This window comes from Pithys albifrons, chromosome 20 (genome assembly GCF_047495875.1).
Source record: "Pithys albifrons albifrons isolate INPA30051 chromosome 20, PitAlb_v1, whole genome shotgun sequence".
In the NCBI taxonomy this organism is placed as follows: domain Eukaryota; kingdom Metazoa; phylum Chordata; class Aves; order Passeriformes; family Thamnophilidae; genus Pithys; species Pithys albifrons.
The window spans coordinates 9,331,792-9,347,932 of record NC_092477.1 but is presented as its reverse complement, the minus strand read 5'-3'; the positions used below and the strand labels follow the sequence as shown (position 1 = coordinate 9,347,932).

At 56.7% G+C, this 16,141-nt stretch overlaps 2 protein-coding genes across 2 annotated transcripts in view; both read right to left on the bottom strand.

Moving 5' to 3' along the window:
• Positions 1–437: 437 nt before the first annotated feature.
• Positions 438–6,123, bottom strand: BARHL1 (BarH like homeobox 1). The gene is made up of 3 exons (XM_071574498.1): positions 5,673–6,123; positions 2,327–2,549; positions 438–732 (listed from the first exon to the last, which is right to left on the bottom strand). The coding sequence occupies exons 1-3, from the start codon at positions 6,121–6,123 to the stop codon at positions 438–440; spliced, it is 969 nt and encodes a 322-aa protein (XP_071430599.1).
• Positions 6,124–11,874: 5,751 nt separating this feature from the next.
• The window catches only part of CFAP77 (cilia and flagella associated protein 77), a 59,396-nt gene continuing 55,129 nt past the window's right edge, over positions 11,875–16,141 (bottom strand). The window contains exon 6 of the mRNA XM_071574502.1: positions 11,875–11,943. Coding sequence (XP_071430603.1) covers positions 11,875–11,943 — 69 coding nt within the window. The remainder of the gene's footprint in view (positions 11,944–16,141) is intronic.

The window sequence follows — 16,141 nt, the reverse complement described above, 5'->3', positions numbered from 1 at the left end:
CGAGGAGGGGGCTCCCCGGAGCCGTCCGTGGCAGGTGTGGCTCGGCCCCCCCGACATCTCCCGACAGGGGGCGAAGAGGCAAAGCCCTCCCGGAGCATCCGACCCCCGCCCGCGCTCCCGGCGCCGTCCCACGCCGGAGTGGGGGACCCGCAGCGGCCCCGCTGCCCTCTGGGGGCACAGGGGGGTAAAAATACGGCGAGTGCCCCCGGGGTTGTGGAGCAGCTCCGCCTGCTCCGTCCTGCCAAGCCTGCCCGTGCTTCTTGCATTCTTTATATATATTTTAAAAAAGGAGGGGGTCTCATTTATATTTATACATATATATATATATATTTGGGGATGAGCGGGAGTCTGTCGCTTGCTCGCGGCCCCAGAGGTGGGGTGGCCCCCTCCAGTCCCCGGCCCAGTGGGTGCCGGGGGGTTGCCCGGGCGGCCGGGGCTCACCGGGGCTGCGCGGCCCGGGGCAGGACGCCGGGCAGCGGGGGCAGGGGCGGCGGGGGCTCGCTGCCGCCCTGCAGTCCGTGGATGAGGATGCGGGGCACCAAGGGTCTCTGGAGGGCGGGGGGCGGCGCGCTGGGGCCGCGGTACAGGTAGAGGGCGGCGCCGGGGTCCAGGTTGGAGACCAAGCTCTGCGGGTAGAAGTAGGGCGAGGGGAACATCCTCTGCAGGGCTGAGTAGTTACCAGCCTCGGCCAGAAGCTCTAGGCCCACCGCTGTCTGCCGTTTCCACTTGGTCCTGGAGGGGTACAAGTCGAGAGAGATGGTCAGAGAGGGAGAGTCGCTCCCAAAGCCGCTCACGGGCTCTTTTTACCCTTTGCACACCCGCTTTCCCCGGGCTCTGCTCTCCTTGCCCGTCCCCGCTCCCACCGCTGGCTGCAGGGCCAGACTCCCCTGTACGGCAAGGATGGGATGGGATGTAGAGCCCAATAATGGGGCGAGTGGGTTTATCTCCCTGATATTCCCACGGCAATCCAGCATGAGCGCCCATGGAGCCTTCCCGGAGCCACCGGAGCCGCAGCCCGGCCGAGACCCAAGGGCGAGGTGTAAATCGCGGCGATATAAATCGCGACCAACATTTCAGTCCCTTCCCGGCGTATAAATTCCAGATTATCACAGGACCAGCGTGTGCCACGGGGCATCCTCTCTCCCCTCGGCCCCGCCGCTGAGCGCGGGTGCTGCAGCCACCGCGATGCTCTGGCCAGAAGCCGCGGCCACCCCGCTCTTCCACGCGGGGCTCCGGGACCCCCTGCCCGGGCCGGGGCTGCAGGGACCGGGCCGGGGCCCTCGGGCGGCTGCGAGGGTCCCACAGTGGGAAACGAGTGGGGCAGCGCCTTGGAACATTCGTTTGCGACACGTATATGTCTGTCTGTCTATACATATATATGTATGTGTGTGTACATATATACACACACAGAGTATGTGTGTATATGCATATATAAATTATATATATTTTATATATTAATATATACGTACAAATGGGCCTGTGTGTATATGTAGATACGTGTGTGTGTGTGCCGGATCTCACGGAGAAGCCCCGGCCCGGGATCTCGCCCACCTCGGGGCCGTCGCCGGGCCGGGCTGGCCGGGGAAGGGGTGGGGGGTACCGGCTCGACTCCGGCGTGTCCTTGAGGGACAGATTTGGGGAAAGGAAAGGTGATCACACATCCCCCAGCACCCCCACACTCCCCCAAATCACCGACGTGGGGAGATCTTTGCAGAAGGCGAAGCGGGACAGGAAATGGTGGGGAGGGAGGGAGGGTTAAAGCCTGGGGTGAGTGAGGGGACAGCGCGGGGGCCGCAGCCGGGGGTCCCTCGTTTGGTGGCGGTGACAATGGTCGGGGCTGGGGTTGTCCCGACAAACCCACTGAAGCCACCACACGTCTCCTGCCCTTTTACAGATTTGTCGCTGAAGCGCTAAACCTATTTCCACCAGTAAATTATTCATCATAATAATAATTGTGTAATTACTGTAAAGAGTGTTAATTATTGATGCCCAAAGCAGTAATTGGTATCTATTATTAATGGGCCGATGTGTTATGCTGTTGTGTTTAGCTCGAAGCCCGGTCCTGCCTCCTCGCCTTGCCGGGGCTGGGGGCACAGATTGCCCCCCACCACCCGCCCGGCCTCGGCAGCGCTTTTCTCCCCTTCACTTTGGGATAAAAGCCCCGGGGGAGGCGGGAACGGGACGGACATGGCCCCTCTCCTGCTGCCAGGAGGGACGGGGTGTTTGTGGGCACAAGCGCTGTGCCCGGTTTGTGGGCGCGGGGCCGGGGCGAGGGGCAGAGTGGGATCCCGGCGCTGTGGGCAGGAGGGAACGGCGCAATTTTTACCTTCTGTTCTGGTACCAGGTTTTCACCTGCGTGTCGGTGAGGTTGAGGGAGGCGGCCAGTTCCATCCTGTCCTGCACGCTCAGGTATTTTTGCCGCTCGAAGCTGCGCTCCAGCTGGGCCAGCTGATGGTCGGTGAAGGCGGTGCGGGCTTTGCGCGGCTTTTTCAGCCGCACCGGGGGGCTGTCCCGGGAGCTGGAGATCTCTCGGTCCCCTTCTTCTTTCACTGAGCCGAGAGGGAGGAAGAGAGGCCAGGTCAGGGCAGGAATGGAAATACCCCAAAAGAGGGGGGTAACCCCCTGCAGCCGTAAGTCAGGGGCGCGGGGCCGAGGCGGGCTCACGGCACATTCGCTCTGCACCCCCGGACATTTTAACCCCGGTTGTCCGGGGGGCACTCAGGGGGTCCCCAAGCTGGGCCCGGCCTTTCCCCTTTCCGAGGGCCTGGGAGCGCAGGCCGAGTGCCAGACTGTGCCGAGGAGCCCCCTGGCCCGGCCCCGCCGCGCTCCTGCTCAGACACCCCCGTGCCCCCTTCACTCCTCATTTCTCACGGGGTCCTCTGGGTTTGTTCCCCCAAACCCAACAGATTTCTCGATGCTTGGATAATTTTTCTTGCCTTTTTCCCCATTTATGTTTTTTCCCTTTTTTTCCCCTTTTTTAAAACCGAAACCAAAACCAACCAAAAATGAAAAATTTTAAGCCCATGTTTTTGGGAGGGGAACGTTGCCGGGTTGGTTCTGCTTCTCCCCTTCGAGGAGAAATCTCTGCCCTCCTGGGGTTGCTGCCGGGGCACGGAACAAACATCCCTTCTCCAGGGCGTACAACGAAATACTGGGAAAGGGGCTCCGAAAGCCCCTGCCCGGGCTGTTAATTATTTTAAAGAATGCCGAATGAGAGGGGCTGGCGGCGGTTCGTTACCGCGGTGGGTGTGCAGGAGCCGGCGGAGCGACGCGGGAATTTACGTCTCAAAATATTAGTAAGTGATGGAAAAAATACCGAGCGGATATAAAAATAAAAAAGAGGAAAAATAAATCCCTTTCCCACGCTCCTGGCGGAGATTATGGAGCAAAAAGGCTCGGTTTATACAAATTGGTGACGGTTTTTGGGGTTTTTTTTACAGGGGTTTATGTTAAATTTGCTGGTGGCAGGGGTGAGCAGGGACAGGGCTGCAGCCGAACGCGAGCTGATTTCTCTCTGTTGAAAGACAATAATCCGGTTAATTGAGCCACCGGGGAGTGAAACCCTTCAACCAGAAATCCCGGCTCTGGTCGAGCAGGCAGAGCCCGAGCTGGGGCCGAGCCTTAAGCGGCGAGATCCAGTCCCAGTTCCCGGGAAAGCGGCGAGATCCAGCCCCAGTTCCCGGGAAAGCGGCAGCCCCGGCACCGGGCAGGTGAGGAGGGGCGGCCTCGCTCCCTCCCGGGAGCGGCCCCAAAGTTTGTGCGGAGTTTTTTCCGCGGAGTAAAGCGGGTCTGCCCTCGAGCATCCCGAGACGAAAAATCCCCCCCGGCCCCCGGGTTGATCCTCGGCTCCTAAAAAGTTCCTGCTCTCCAAAGGGCTGCAGGAACGGCGGCGGCTTCCCCGGCCGATTCGGATCTCTCCCTGACTATTTGTAGCTTTTTAAAAAAATTATACATATATAAATATCTATTATGGATTTTTCTGCATTTTGGCAGCTGCGGGTTAGGCCTGGCCCCGAGCCCCTTTGCCGAGTAAACCAGGGGCGTTTTGCCCCAGGAAAGGTTATTTCCAGGGCAGCAAAGAAAGGATGGTGCTGAAAGCGAGGACCTTCCCCCGCTCCCCCATCGATGCAGGGATTTTACTCTGATTTGAGCTGTGGTTTCCTCCGCATTTAAACTGTGCGTTTTCTTCCGTTTAATCTGTTTTTTTTTTTTTCACTTTATTTAGGCCAGTTCCACCACCACCTCCCCCCTTTAAGAGGTGTTTTCCCCGAAACTTAAAGGATTTCCCCTCCCCCCCCCCCCTCCCCATTTGAGCGGTGTTTGCAGCGTGGCCGTGGCTGTCCCGCCGCAGGAACAGCAGAGGAGCCGACGGGGAACGGCCCCCACCCAAATTCGCCCCCCGAACTCGCGCTCGGCCGGCTCTGGGGGATGCGGAGAACCCGCTTTTCTTCTCCCCCTCGCTTCTTTCGCGTCTCGGCGATTTGGGGGAAGGGAAGAGGAGCTGAAGGAATTTGGGGCGGATGTAGGAGGCGAAAACAAACCGCCAAGGTGGGAATCGCGGCTGTTTTCAGTGCCGGCCCTGCAGAGCGGCGGGGCCGATCCTTCCTCCCGGGGCATCTCCAGCCCCGGGACCGACCCCGGGCTCCATCCTTCGTTTGGAGCGAAAATCCCTCCGCGATACCCAGGACTTTCCGCCGCCTTTGGAGGCTCCTTTGGGTGAATATTTTTTCCTCCATGAACCAGATGTCAGCCCAGCGGCTCCGGGTGCATTTGCAGCCGGGACAGGGCTCAGAACCTCCCCATCTTTTTTCTTCCAACTCCGCCAAAACCCAAGGCCCCACAAGGTGCCATCGCCTGCCCTTTCTCCCCCCAGCTGGGTATCCTCGCCTTCCCCTCTCAAACAGCCGGCGAACTGTTTTCCCGGGTAAAAGTTTGCAGAGGTGTTGGGGGTGCGATGGGTGAAGGTACTCGGGATACACTGCTTCGGGGGCGGGGGGGGGGCAAGGACCGACCCCAACACTCCAGTGCTGTCTCTGTGCCTCTCCCCGCCCCGGCTGCCGCAAGGGGAGACCGGGAAGGGGCTGCGAGGGGCTCGGGAGGCCGAAACCCCCAGCCCGGGAGGAGCAGCAGCCGCATCCAGCCCCACTCCCCGCCGTGGATGCGGCCCGGGGCTCCCTGCCTGTCGTGGTCTGTTTTGAAAATCTCCAAATAATAATAATAATAAAAATCGAATCAACCCCCGCCGACAGGCTTGTTCGTTTCTCACCGGAGAAAGGGAAATATCTGATTAAACCGTGATTATTTTATTATCGGGCTTTTTTCCCCTGCCTTTTTTTTTTCCCAGGCAGAAATCCATCTCCGGTTCTCCTCTCCCCTTCCCCCGCGGGTAGGAACGAAACAGCCGCATCTTTCCCTCAGAGAAGAGCCCGGCGGGTTCCGCGGGCGCGTTTGAGGAAGCGCCGATCGCCCCAACCCCTTCCACCGGGCCGAGCCCCACGGAGCCCCGACCCCGCAAGTTTTCCCAAGTTGGTGCCGACCTCGCGGTCATTTCGGGGGCGACGGATATCGCGACAACCCCCCCATCGGCGGGGCGCGCCGGAGCCGCTCCCGCAGTACCAGAGGCTTTGGGTCAGAGCCGCCCTGCAAAGCCCAGCGGGGTGAGCGGCGCCTACCTTTGTACTCCGAGTCCGAGGAGGAGCTGCTGGTGTTTTTTTCCATTTTCTCCCTAAAATCCTCGCCGGGCTTGGTGGGGATCCTGCCCGCCGGTTCCTGCCCGCCATGAGGTCCATTGGTGCTGGAGTAAGGCGCGCAGGCGGCCAGGGGCTTGCAGTCGGCCAGGATGTCTCTGATGAGGAAGGAAGAGGTGACGGTCCGGGACTGGGAGGGAGCCGAGACCTGCCCCGGCTGGAGATGCGCATCCAGGCCCGGCCGCGGCCCCGCCGCCTCCAGGCACTCGCGGCCCGGCGAGCGGGGCGAAGGGCACCCGCTGCTGCCCTCCGAGCGGGGGCTCAGCTCCAGCGGGGACCGGCCGTCGCCCACCAGCGGGTCCCCCTTGGGCACGGCCGGGCTGCCGGCTCGGTGGGAGAGGATGGAGTCGATCCCAAACCCGGTGGAGCCCTCCATGGCCCCCGCGAGGTGCCGGCGCTCACACGGGCATTGGCGGGGAGGGCGCGGCGGAAGCGGGTTGATAATGATAATTAACAATAACAGGAGGAGGGAGATAAAAAAAGGCGAAAAAATTAATTTAAAAAAATGTAAAAAGGAAAAAAAAAAAAAAAAGAAGAGCAAAGTTCAGTCTGGGATCCGGGCAACAATTGCTGCAAGGCTCTCCGAGGCGCCGCGCGTTAGATCCAAGGCTGCTCCGTCTTCAGCATCGCGCCCAGCTGCACTCACAGACAGACAGACAGGAGAGGGGGGAGAGGGAGGCAGAGTCAAACTTTGGCCGCGGAGGGGGTGGGGTGAGGGGGGACGGACCCCAAGCTCACCCGGAGTCCCGGCCACCCCACCCGTGCCCGGAGCCGCGGCGGGGCTGGGGGGCAGCCCGGGGGGCTCCCAGCCGGAGGTGGGGAGGCAGCGATCGATAGTGGAGGCTTCGCAGCGCCTTAACCACTTAATGATCCAGAAATCAATGGGGAAGGGCGAGGGGAGGGCGGAGGGGGTGGCCAGCCGTCGGGCCGCCGCGGCGCCCCCCTCTCCCCGCCAGCACCTCGGACACCGCCGGGGGGGGCGAACCGGAGTCACTCCGGAGCCTTCAGCACCTCGGACAACGCCCGGGGAGCCGGAGTCGCTCCGGAGCCGGAGGAACCTTCAGCACCTCGGACAGCGGCGGGAGCGCCGCGCCCTCCCCGGGGTGGGGGGGAACGGGGGAAATGGGGAGAAAACCCCAAGTTGGGCCGCCCCGGCTGGGGGTCCCCGGCACCCCCACCCACCCCATGGGAACGCGCCCATTGGCCGCGGGGCGTTTTGGGGGATGTCACTCCCCAGCAGGCGACACCTCGGAGCTTGATTAACGGGAATTAATTGCCGCCCGCATCCCCGCGCTTGCCGGGCGGTTTCCGCCCTCTTTTGCCGTCATTATCCCGCTGATGGGGCTCGTAATGGGATGATTAGCCGCGGAGGGCGGGGGGGAGGTGGGTTGGGTGGGCTGTCGAGGGGTTACTGCTTTCTGCTGCCTCTCCCCGCAATTAGCCGATCTGCCAGTCCCTCCCAGGCGGGGAAAGTTTTGCTGGGCGTTAAAAAAATAAAAATAATTACAAAAAAAAAAAAAAAAAAGAAAAAGAAAGAAAGAAAAATAAAGGAAAAAGGGAAAGCATCGAAACGGTCCCGAAGCCCCCAGCACAGGGGCGGCCGCTCTGAGCCCGAGGTGAGCCTCGGAGCTGCGAATTTCGTTGAATTCCCTCGAAATCGGTTGTGACTGAGCAGAGAGGGCCACGGGCAGCCGCCACCCCAGCCCAGCATTGCCGGAGCAGCGAGCACCGGGCATCGCTCTGCCCGTTCTGCCAGCGCCCAACCGTGGTACCTACTGGTGCAACTGGGAAGGGATCGCACTCAGGGTGGAATTTTTCCTGCCGTCAATCCCGTTTTAAATAAAAGCCCGATGGCCCAGCCGGGCTGCCCGTTTCTCTCGGAGACACCAAGTTTCCTCCATCCCGACCCGTCGGGGGATTTTTTCTGTGCTGGTCTCCCAGGCTGGAGAGGGACCGTCTCACGCAGGATTCCCACCTTCCTCCCGGCCAGACTGGCTCCTGCCTCCTCGAGGGTTTATTTAGGGGCTTTTCCCGCGGGCAGAGCCTTCGCCGCGGAGATGAGGAGAATGTCCACCCCAGGGTGTGCGAAGCTGCGCCACTTTAAAGCGATGCCGCTGGTTATTTCTCAAAAACTCGATTTCTTCCCTTCCCCACCTTCCTGGCCAGTCAGCTGCATCTTGTCCCTCTTCCAAGCCGCCCTTGGCCGGCAGCTTGGAGGCGACCAGCGCGGGCAGAGCCCCCCTGGGGCAGCCCGGCTGCCAGCTGTCGGGCAGCGGCGCAGGCAGGGCCCCCAGCACCTCCTGCCCTCGGCCCTGCAGGCTCGGGGCCGGCTGCGAGCGGGGCAGCGGAACAAAAGAAGCTCAGAAGAGGACAAGCCCAGGAACAAAATCAGCATCAGCCCCCGGTCCCAGCCTGCCCCGATCCCGGGGATGCTCGTGCTCCCTGTCCGCGGGCAAAGGATTCCTGCGGCTGCCCTGCCCTGTCTCCCTCCCATCACAGAGGTGCTGCCCCAGCCAGGACTGGGGATTGGGGGCCAGGCTGGAGGGTCCTGCTCTGCCCGGGATCAGTTTTGCAGCATCCACCAGGCCGGGCCAAGTGTCACTCTGGGCTGGACCACAGCAATGGATGTGCACAAACTGATCCCAGTGAGAAATGAGGGTGAGACCCCGATGGGGTTTCCCAGCTTTCTGCAGTTTGTGTTGGTTCTTGGGCTCGGGCAGCCTCCCTGTCCAACCAGGAGACCTCGTGTGGGATGGAGATTGGCACTGGGATCAGAATCAGCATCGAGGCTGTGTTTGGAATCAGAAAAGAGAGCAGAGCTGGGAATGAGTTTAGAATCAGGATTTTGGTCAGCCATGATCAGGTGGGGGCTGTACTTCCTGCTCTTGAATAAAACACCTTCCTTCAAATAACCAAAGGAAGTTTCCAGATCAGACCAACATGATGATGCTGTGCAAGATTTGGGGAGGTGTCTGTGGGGTCCAACCCTCACCCCTGAGCAGATGCTGTGTCATCCCCAGCCAGGGCCCTGCAGACAGAGACTGTCACTTCTGGGCCGTGCTTGGAGCTCCCAGAAGCTACAAATGCACTTGCTACTCATGTTCTAATGTCAGTGTGACTGACACTAATATTATTATTACTATTAAAGTTATTGTTATTATTAAGTTGTTTCAGAACCAGCCCACTCCAGGGCAGAAATGTGCCCCTTTCTGTGTGGTGTCCCCCCCTCCATCACCAGACACTGGACAGGTGGGGTTGAAGTGATTTGCCTGTGGCTCCCAGCACAGGCAGGAAATCCTGTGTGCAGAGCACCAAGCAGTGTTTACCCCTTCCCTCTGTGTGTCTGCCCTTTAACACCCTTTCCAAGACCATGAGTGTGACTGTTCCTGGTCACAAACATACAGATATGTATGGATCAGCCAGGAGGAGATCCCTCCATTTCCAGTCCCCTCCTCACATGCCCTGGTGGCACTCCAAGGTTGGATCCAGGACTTGGACTGCTTTGGGAGCTTCCGTGCATCCCACCTTGCTGGGAGCTGCTGATGGACACGGCCAGGCTCTCCAAGGACTTGTCACCAGGGTGGGTTTGGCCCTGAGGCCACGGGACAGGACTGGTCCAGGTGTTCCCAGAGGCTTGGGGACACCACAGCTGGGCCAGGGGTTGGAGGGCATGGACTGCTGAGCTGTGATTTGGAGCAGGAGTTGATTGAGAACTATCTGCTGGTGGAGCACGGCCCGGTGTCCTGGAAGGGTCTGGCTTAGGGAGGGATTGCCAGGAGGTTCTGCCGCGCTGGATCTGTCACCGAGCCCCAGGTGGGCGCTGGAAGGGCCGTGCCCAGCAGGCGCAGGGAGGGACGCTCAGCAGCCAAAGGCTTCGGTGGGACGCTCCGGTACCGAAAGGAATGTGTTCCCATGGGAGAGAGGAGGGTTTGGGGCGGGGGGGAAAGGCAGAGAAGGGGAGGACAGTCCGTGGGGGGCCGCAGTGCCGGGGAAGCTGCAGCAGCGCTGAAACCGCGTTACCGGTGGGTGTCACTGCAGGACAAGGAGCGTCTGGGGCGGCGGGAGCGGGTCGGGACCCGCACCGGGATCCACCGGCACAGGGGAGCGGGGAGAACACGCCGGGTCAGGGGCAGCCCGGGTGGGCTCCCACGGGGGGTGATGCCTCTGGCCCCGCTGGCAGCCCCTCCGAGCTGGGAGATCCCGGGGGGACGTTTGGGGTACGACATTGTCCGGGATTTTGGGGCAGGTCTGTCGGCTCAAAGCCCCACTGAGAGGTGACTCCTTCTGAAACGTGGCTGTGGGTTTTTTTGGTTCCTGGTCTCTTTTTCTGGCTTCTTGCTGTCCCAAACCAGCAGGACTACATGGGCTCGGTTCACACGTGCTGTGAGCCCTTTCCAGCCAGGCAGGACTCGCTGGATGCCCTCCCTTCCCTGTGTGCATCCCAAGGACCTCAGAGGTCGCTGCAGGTGGACACGGGTGCTGTGGCTGCACCAAGAGCTGGATGTGGCTCCCACCAGGCAGAAGGGCAAACCTCGTGCCTGGGCTTCTCCCACACTCATAAACTGTGTCATTTTTAGCAAGAGAAGCGTTTAAGGCCTGACTTCCTCCCTCCCTGGGGAGGTGGGAAAGGTCTTTGGTTATGATCCTCCTCCACCAGCATTGCAAACCCTGCTGTTATCCTCCCCATTATTTTAGATGGGGTTTATTCAAAGGCCTGTACTAAAATGTGGCAACCACATACCCGGATTTCCCTGAATGGAGCAGGTGATTTTGTTCCTCCCTCAGCTCAGGTGTGGGCAGGGTGGAGTTTGTTACAGCTCCTTCCTTATATAAAGGGCAGGTTGAGGCCTAAGCTGGTCCTAAGGAGGAGATGTGGGAGATCCTGGAGCAGCTGCTGAGGAGCCTTCCTTGTTCTGACAAGAGTAAGAAAATCTGCTCATGCAGTTTTATTTTGTTCTTTCATCTCAAGCAATACAGTTTAATGTAATGATGAACTTTTCTATTTGGAGTTTGGGCTTAGAAGTTTGGCTGGAAATCTGGTGGGTGATGAATTCTTCTTGTCCTTTGGCTGCTGGTGGGTCTATGTAGGAGAGCTGGGTTAGTCCCAGTGCTGAGGTGTGGGGGAGAAAATCATGGTGGGTAAATCCACCCCCCAAAGTGACTATCACCAGCCCCTTCCTGAGCTGGGGATGCAGCTGGGCCTGCCCAGGGCTGCAGATCTCACCCCTCAGAGCATGGCTCAGGACACATCTGAGCTCTTCAAGTACCAGCAGGATGATGGATATGAAAACTGAAAGCTAATTTGACTTAAATGGGAAATCTGAGCTCTAATGTAGATGTGAGAAGCAGACTCCATAGGAGTAATTAATTGTTCCTCTAGTAATAATGGAAATGCACAGTTAAAGTGATCACACATTACCAAGTGGTGTTTGAGGAGATGGATTCCAAATGTGCTGGTAACTGAGCCTGGGCTCTCACCTGTGGGTCACCAAGTTGTGGTTTGGGTGCTGTGATGTCGAGTTGTTGTTGCTGGAGTTTGAGTTTGCTCAGTAAGTGCTTGAAGAGCTCAGCCCTGAGGGCCGTGAAGGAGCAGCAGCCACGGGAGGGGGAGTGTGGAGTGGCTGGAGGCACCTGCAAGGGGAGGCTTCGCTCTGCTGAGGCCTCAGTTGGCAGAGTGGCCCAAGCAGGGTTTGGGTTCCCCTACACAAGCAGGGGCTTTGCTGCATCAGGCAGTGATTTGGCAAAGAAATGAGAAGGCCTGATGGAGTATGAGATGTTACAGCTTTTATATGCGCTGTGTTTAATTGTTCCAAGCCAGCAGCAAAGGAGACTGTCCTGCTGTCCCTCTGGGGCTGTGCTGGTGTGAACACTGCCTTGTTCCTGCTTGTGCTGACACCTTGGGCATGGTGAGAATCGTGGTGCTCACACTGAGGTGTTGTGCATGACACAAAGCAACGAGTAGGCTCAGACAGAATCATTCCTGTTATATTTATGCTTTATTTGGCCATATCTGCATTAGCATAACTCTGTAAAACCTGAGAGAAAGTCTGTTGCCTATGGGGGGGTCAAAGGGCTGTGCACAGGATGGTCCTCCAGGGGTGGGTGCTCTGGGGAAGGGTGGCACCTCTCAGTGGGAGGCACTGAGTGCCTTTTTACGAGCGCCAGGGTCTGGAAAAGTACTGAGATGAGGCTCAACCTATGAGGGAAGGAGCAGAGAGAGGATTGGTTAGAGCCAGCCACAGAAAATAGGTTGTAGCACAGACAGGGAAGAGACTGCAGATTGCACAAGGGGGTTTTGCCTGACTGGAAGATGTTCCAGCTGAAGTTAAACACTTAACCTGTTTAAAATGAGGATTAGTTTTTGGATTGGCTTCAGGATGTTCTTATCCTGCTCTAGTAACAAAACCCCATGATCTTACTATGGTGTGTTTGTTGTCTGACACTTTCAAAGGCTGCCAATGCCCTAAGGTGGATCCTGAAGTAAATACGACTTGTTTTCTACCACCCAGGACCTGTGCCCTTCACTGAGGGGGCAGGACAGGCTCAGAGCTCCCAGGGCAGACCCTGCCGAGGTCAGGACCTGCCTATTAAACACAGAAGCAGCATCTTCCCAGGAATCACCTTCCAGGTGGGGAGAGGGTGGGAAAATGCCCGTGACAATAAACAAAGGGGAAGTAATTTGGGGGAGAAAGGTCCCAGAGGGCTCTTTGTGTGAGCAGTGGGGCTCACGCACATTGTGTGCAGCAAACCTGCCCAGGAGATGCAGTTACTGAGATCTGAGCATCTTCCTGTACCGAGTGGGTTTGCCGTGGGGGGCCAAGGGCTTTGCCTCCCAACCCAGTTCCCTGTGCCACACATCTGCCTTGTGTGGCTATGCTGAGCTGTCTCCTGCCTCCCCCGCCCTGCTCAGGCTGGCTGGATGTCAGGTTTTGCATATGTAAAAATACAGAGCAGTCTTTGCCCTGAAAAGCTCGCTAGTGATCTCATTAATCAAGACAAACAAAGCGTATTTAGCTATTCCCCCTCTCTGGAGGAAGGCGTTCAGGTACTTAAATATGCATTTGAGTGCCTAACTTCAGACAGCTGTTTCTGGATGTTTTTGCCTCCTCACAAGTAGCAGCAGTGACATAACCCCTCTCTGTGAGGGAAAGGTGGGGGAGGCAGAGCCAAGGGCTACTGAAGTAGGTGGGTATCCCCAGGGAGCTGGCAGGGACAATCCCTGGTCGTTTCAACTCCAGCCTCCCATTAAAGATGCACAATTTTTTCTCAGAGCTGGGATTATTAGAAAAATCTGGTGCTTGCAGGTAAGGACAGCTGAGCTGCTTCTCTTGGATGCAGCCTCTGCCTTCCTGTCATGCTCCCTTACCCACCAGTGCTGGGAACTCGGCAGAAGGAAATTTCTGCCTGGGACTGAGTTGAAGCCACAGGGGAGGGAAGCAGCAGTTTATTCACTCCAAACTTGGTACAAAGCTGAGAAATGTCACACTGAGCCACAACTGGCAGTAATTAAAATTAGCAGAGCCTTGACAAAGTTGTGAGGGATTCCAGCTCCTGCCCTCAGCATGAGTGAGTGGGAAGCACCAGGTGTAGGACAAGGAAAAGTGCTATTTTAAAAAATGAGAAACCTTCTCATAATGAGGGCTGGTAATTAGAGCCCAGATAAGGGTGTCCTTGGGTCAAAGGTCTTATTATGATAGAGACCAGTGTTGAGAAGTCAATGCAAGTGATGAGTCCTCATCTCTGATTCTCCTAATTCATATTTTAAATGATGAACCCAAGGGTACTTCCTCTGGAGACAGCTGATGATTCTTGCCATTACTCTGATGTGGCAATGGCTTGTTATGTCAGGACTTTGTCTGAATCACGTTTGGAGTGTTGGCTTTAGGAGGACAGAAGTACAGTCTGCAGGCAAAAGCTGGGTGGCTTTCCCTGCAGATGAAGGAGCTGCAAGGGGCTTCAACTGCAGAGGAGGAGCGAGTTTTGCTGCTTCTCATTGCACTTGATGTTGACAACTGAAAACCTGCAGGACCTTCCCAGCTGGGATGTTGTGATGGCAGTGTTTGCTTCTAAGAATTAGAAAGGTGATTAAAAACAATTACCACTGCTAAAACTTCAGCGGGTATTTGGGGTTCTCAGTTATGGTAATGTGTTGACCTGGAGGATACATTAAAGCAGGTGTGTTAATGGAGGGCTAAGAAATTGCGTGTGAGATCAGACAGGCTGAGTCGGTGCAGGGAAGGCAGAGCTCAGGGAACCCCAGAGATGAGCAGGGTTTGTGGGTGCTGTGGGTGTTGGGCTTGTCCATGCTGAGGTGTTTGCTGTAGGTGCTGGGCACTGTGAGGACCCTTTGGGTGCTCAGTAAGCTCAGCTTACAGGGAGGGGATTTTATTTACTAGACCTGGATTTAATGGGCTGTGCTGACTTGTAGGAGGTGTTGAGAAAGCAGCCACGAAAGGGGCTGAAGCAAGTTAGAAGCAGCACCAGGCTGTCCTCCTGCCCTGGGAGGATCCACCCAGGCTGCAGGAGATGCAGCTCTACCTGTTCCTCTGCCAGCACCTGCCTGGCTCTGCCCACCTGCTCACAGGCAACTTCCCAGCCTCGCGCGATTTTTCACTTTAACAACAAAGCTGTGCCGAGGCTCAGCCTGGTTTTTCCATCATCCATTTGATCGCATCCTTTTAGCGGGTGACAAAACACTTTCCTGAGCTCACTTTACAGGAAACCAATCTCTATTCTTTTTTTTCAAAACCTCCCTCATTTACAGGAGTCTAACAAATCCTGAGCCTTTTAAGTCTTATCCTGTTTGTGGTGGTGTTGTGGTTTTTTTCCTCCCAAAACAACACAAAACAGTGCTATGTCTGTAGATTTTTTTTTTCCGGGGAGGAGGAGGAAGGAGTAAAACAAACAATGCGGGGAGGGGTGGGGTGTGCGGGGTGTACACACCGTGCCGAGCATCCCCTGCACGGACCAAACCCGCGCGCGCATCGGGATGCAAATGATTTTCCCGTGAAGCTATCACTTGTAAAGCTTGACAGAAAATAATGAGAAACACTAAATCTTTTATAAGGTCAACACTCAAGCAGCTGTCAAACAAGAAAAGAATTTAGCGAAAGATCCGCGAAAACTTCCATCGCCTCATTAAATCCAACAGGGCCGGGGCCCGGCGTGGGGAGGAGGCACCGGGGCGCCTCCGTTTTGTGTCAGTAATTTGCGGCGGAGAAAGAGGGAAGACGGAGCAGCGAGCGCCGAAGGGGCCATGGGGGAGGCTGGGGAATCGTTAGTGCGCCAGCAGCGGCCCCGGCTCCTAATTGGAAGCATTGGGCATTATCAACGGAGGATTTGCCTCGGCTCCCTGACAGCTCTCTAGGCCTGGAATGATAGCCCACTTGTCAGTGTAAAAGACCATTAAAAACAAACCATTTTGATTTAATTGGAGGCGGTGTGCTGGGGGCCCAGGTGAGGCGCTTCATCAGCCGATGTTGGCTGCTGATGCCTTTTTCCCCCTGTATTGATGGCTTTTTTCTTTTCCTCCCCTCCCTTTCAAAAACTGTCTAGGAAAGAGAAAGAGGTGCCGAAAGATCCTTCACAGGCGCACCGAGAGCGGCTTTCAATAGGGTTGTCAACAAATGCCATGACAAGTTAGAGAGAGGCAGGTACTTTTAAAACAGACGTTATCCTGTCCAAGATGAGCTGTGCTCAGAGGTGAGTGTTGGATTATTAGGGTTACAAATGCTGTGCCTTTTCCTGCCGGCAGCACGCTTACCTGGTTAATGAATGGGGTTGATTTTTCTCTCCCCACCTTTCTAAGAACAGAAGGAAAGGCAGGACAAGGGAGCCTGTGCTAAATGATCCTGATCTGCCTCAAGCCCGGGAAGGTCTCAAACAGTGCTCAGCAATTTTTGGCTGCTGCATTTTTTAGTGTTCCATGGAGATTTGGGATTTGTCTTTTTTTGCTTCCTGAAAATAATGCCCACAGATATTTGCTGGAGTTCACTGGTCACTTGGTCTGGGCAATAGTATGAGGAAAGGAGAATTAACCCACTGGAGCTGTAGCCTGGTGTGTGCCCCCCTGTCTTGGAAGGTGTTTTGGGGTCAGATCAGAGCTGGCAGCTTTCACACTGACCTCACACGCCTGAGATCCAAATCCTGACCCTCTTCATGCCAGGAAAGAGTTTTACTTAAAGTTGTCTGTTGATAAATAGCATCTCTGCAGAAGTCAGAACAGGCCCACGAATTAAATCCCAAATCCATTTAAAAAGTGCTTCTGTGGATTTGTATACAAAGTAGGTAGCTCTGATAGCAATGGAAGGTGCTCACCTGCAATCCAGCATGGTGTGTGTGGGTCTACTGTGCTACAAGCACCCAAAATCTGACCTTGACAGGTGAATATCTCC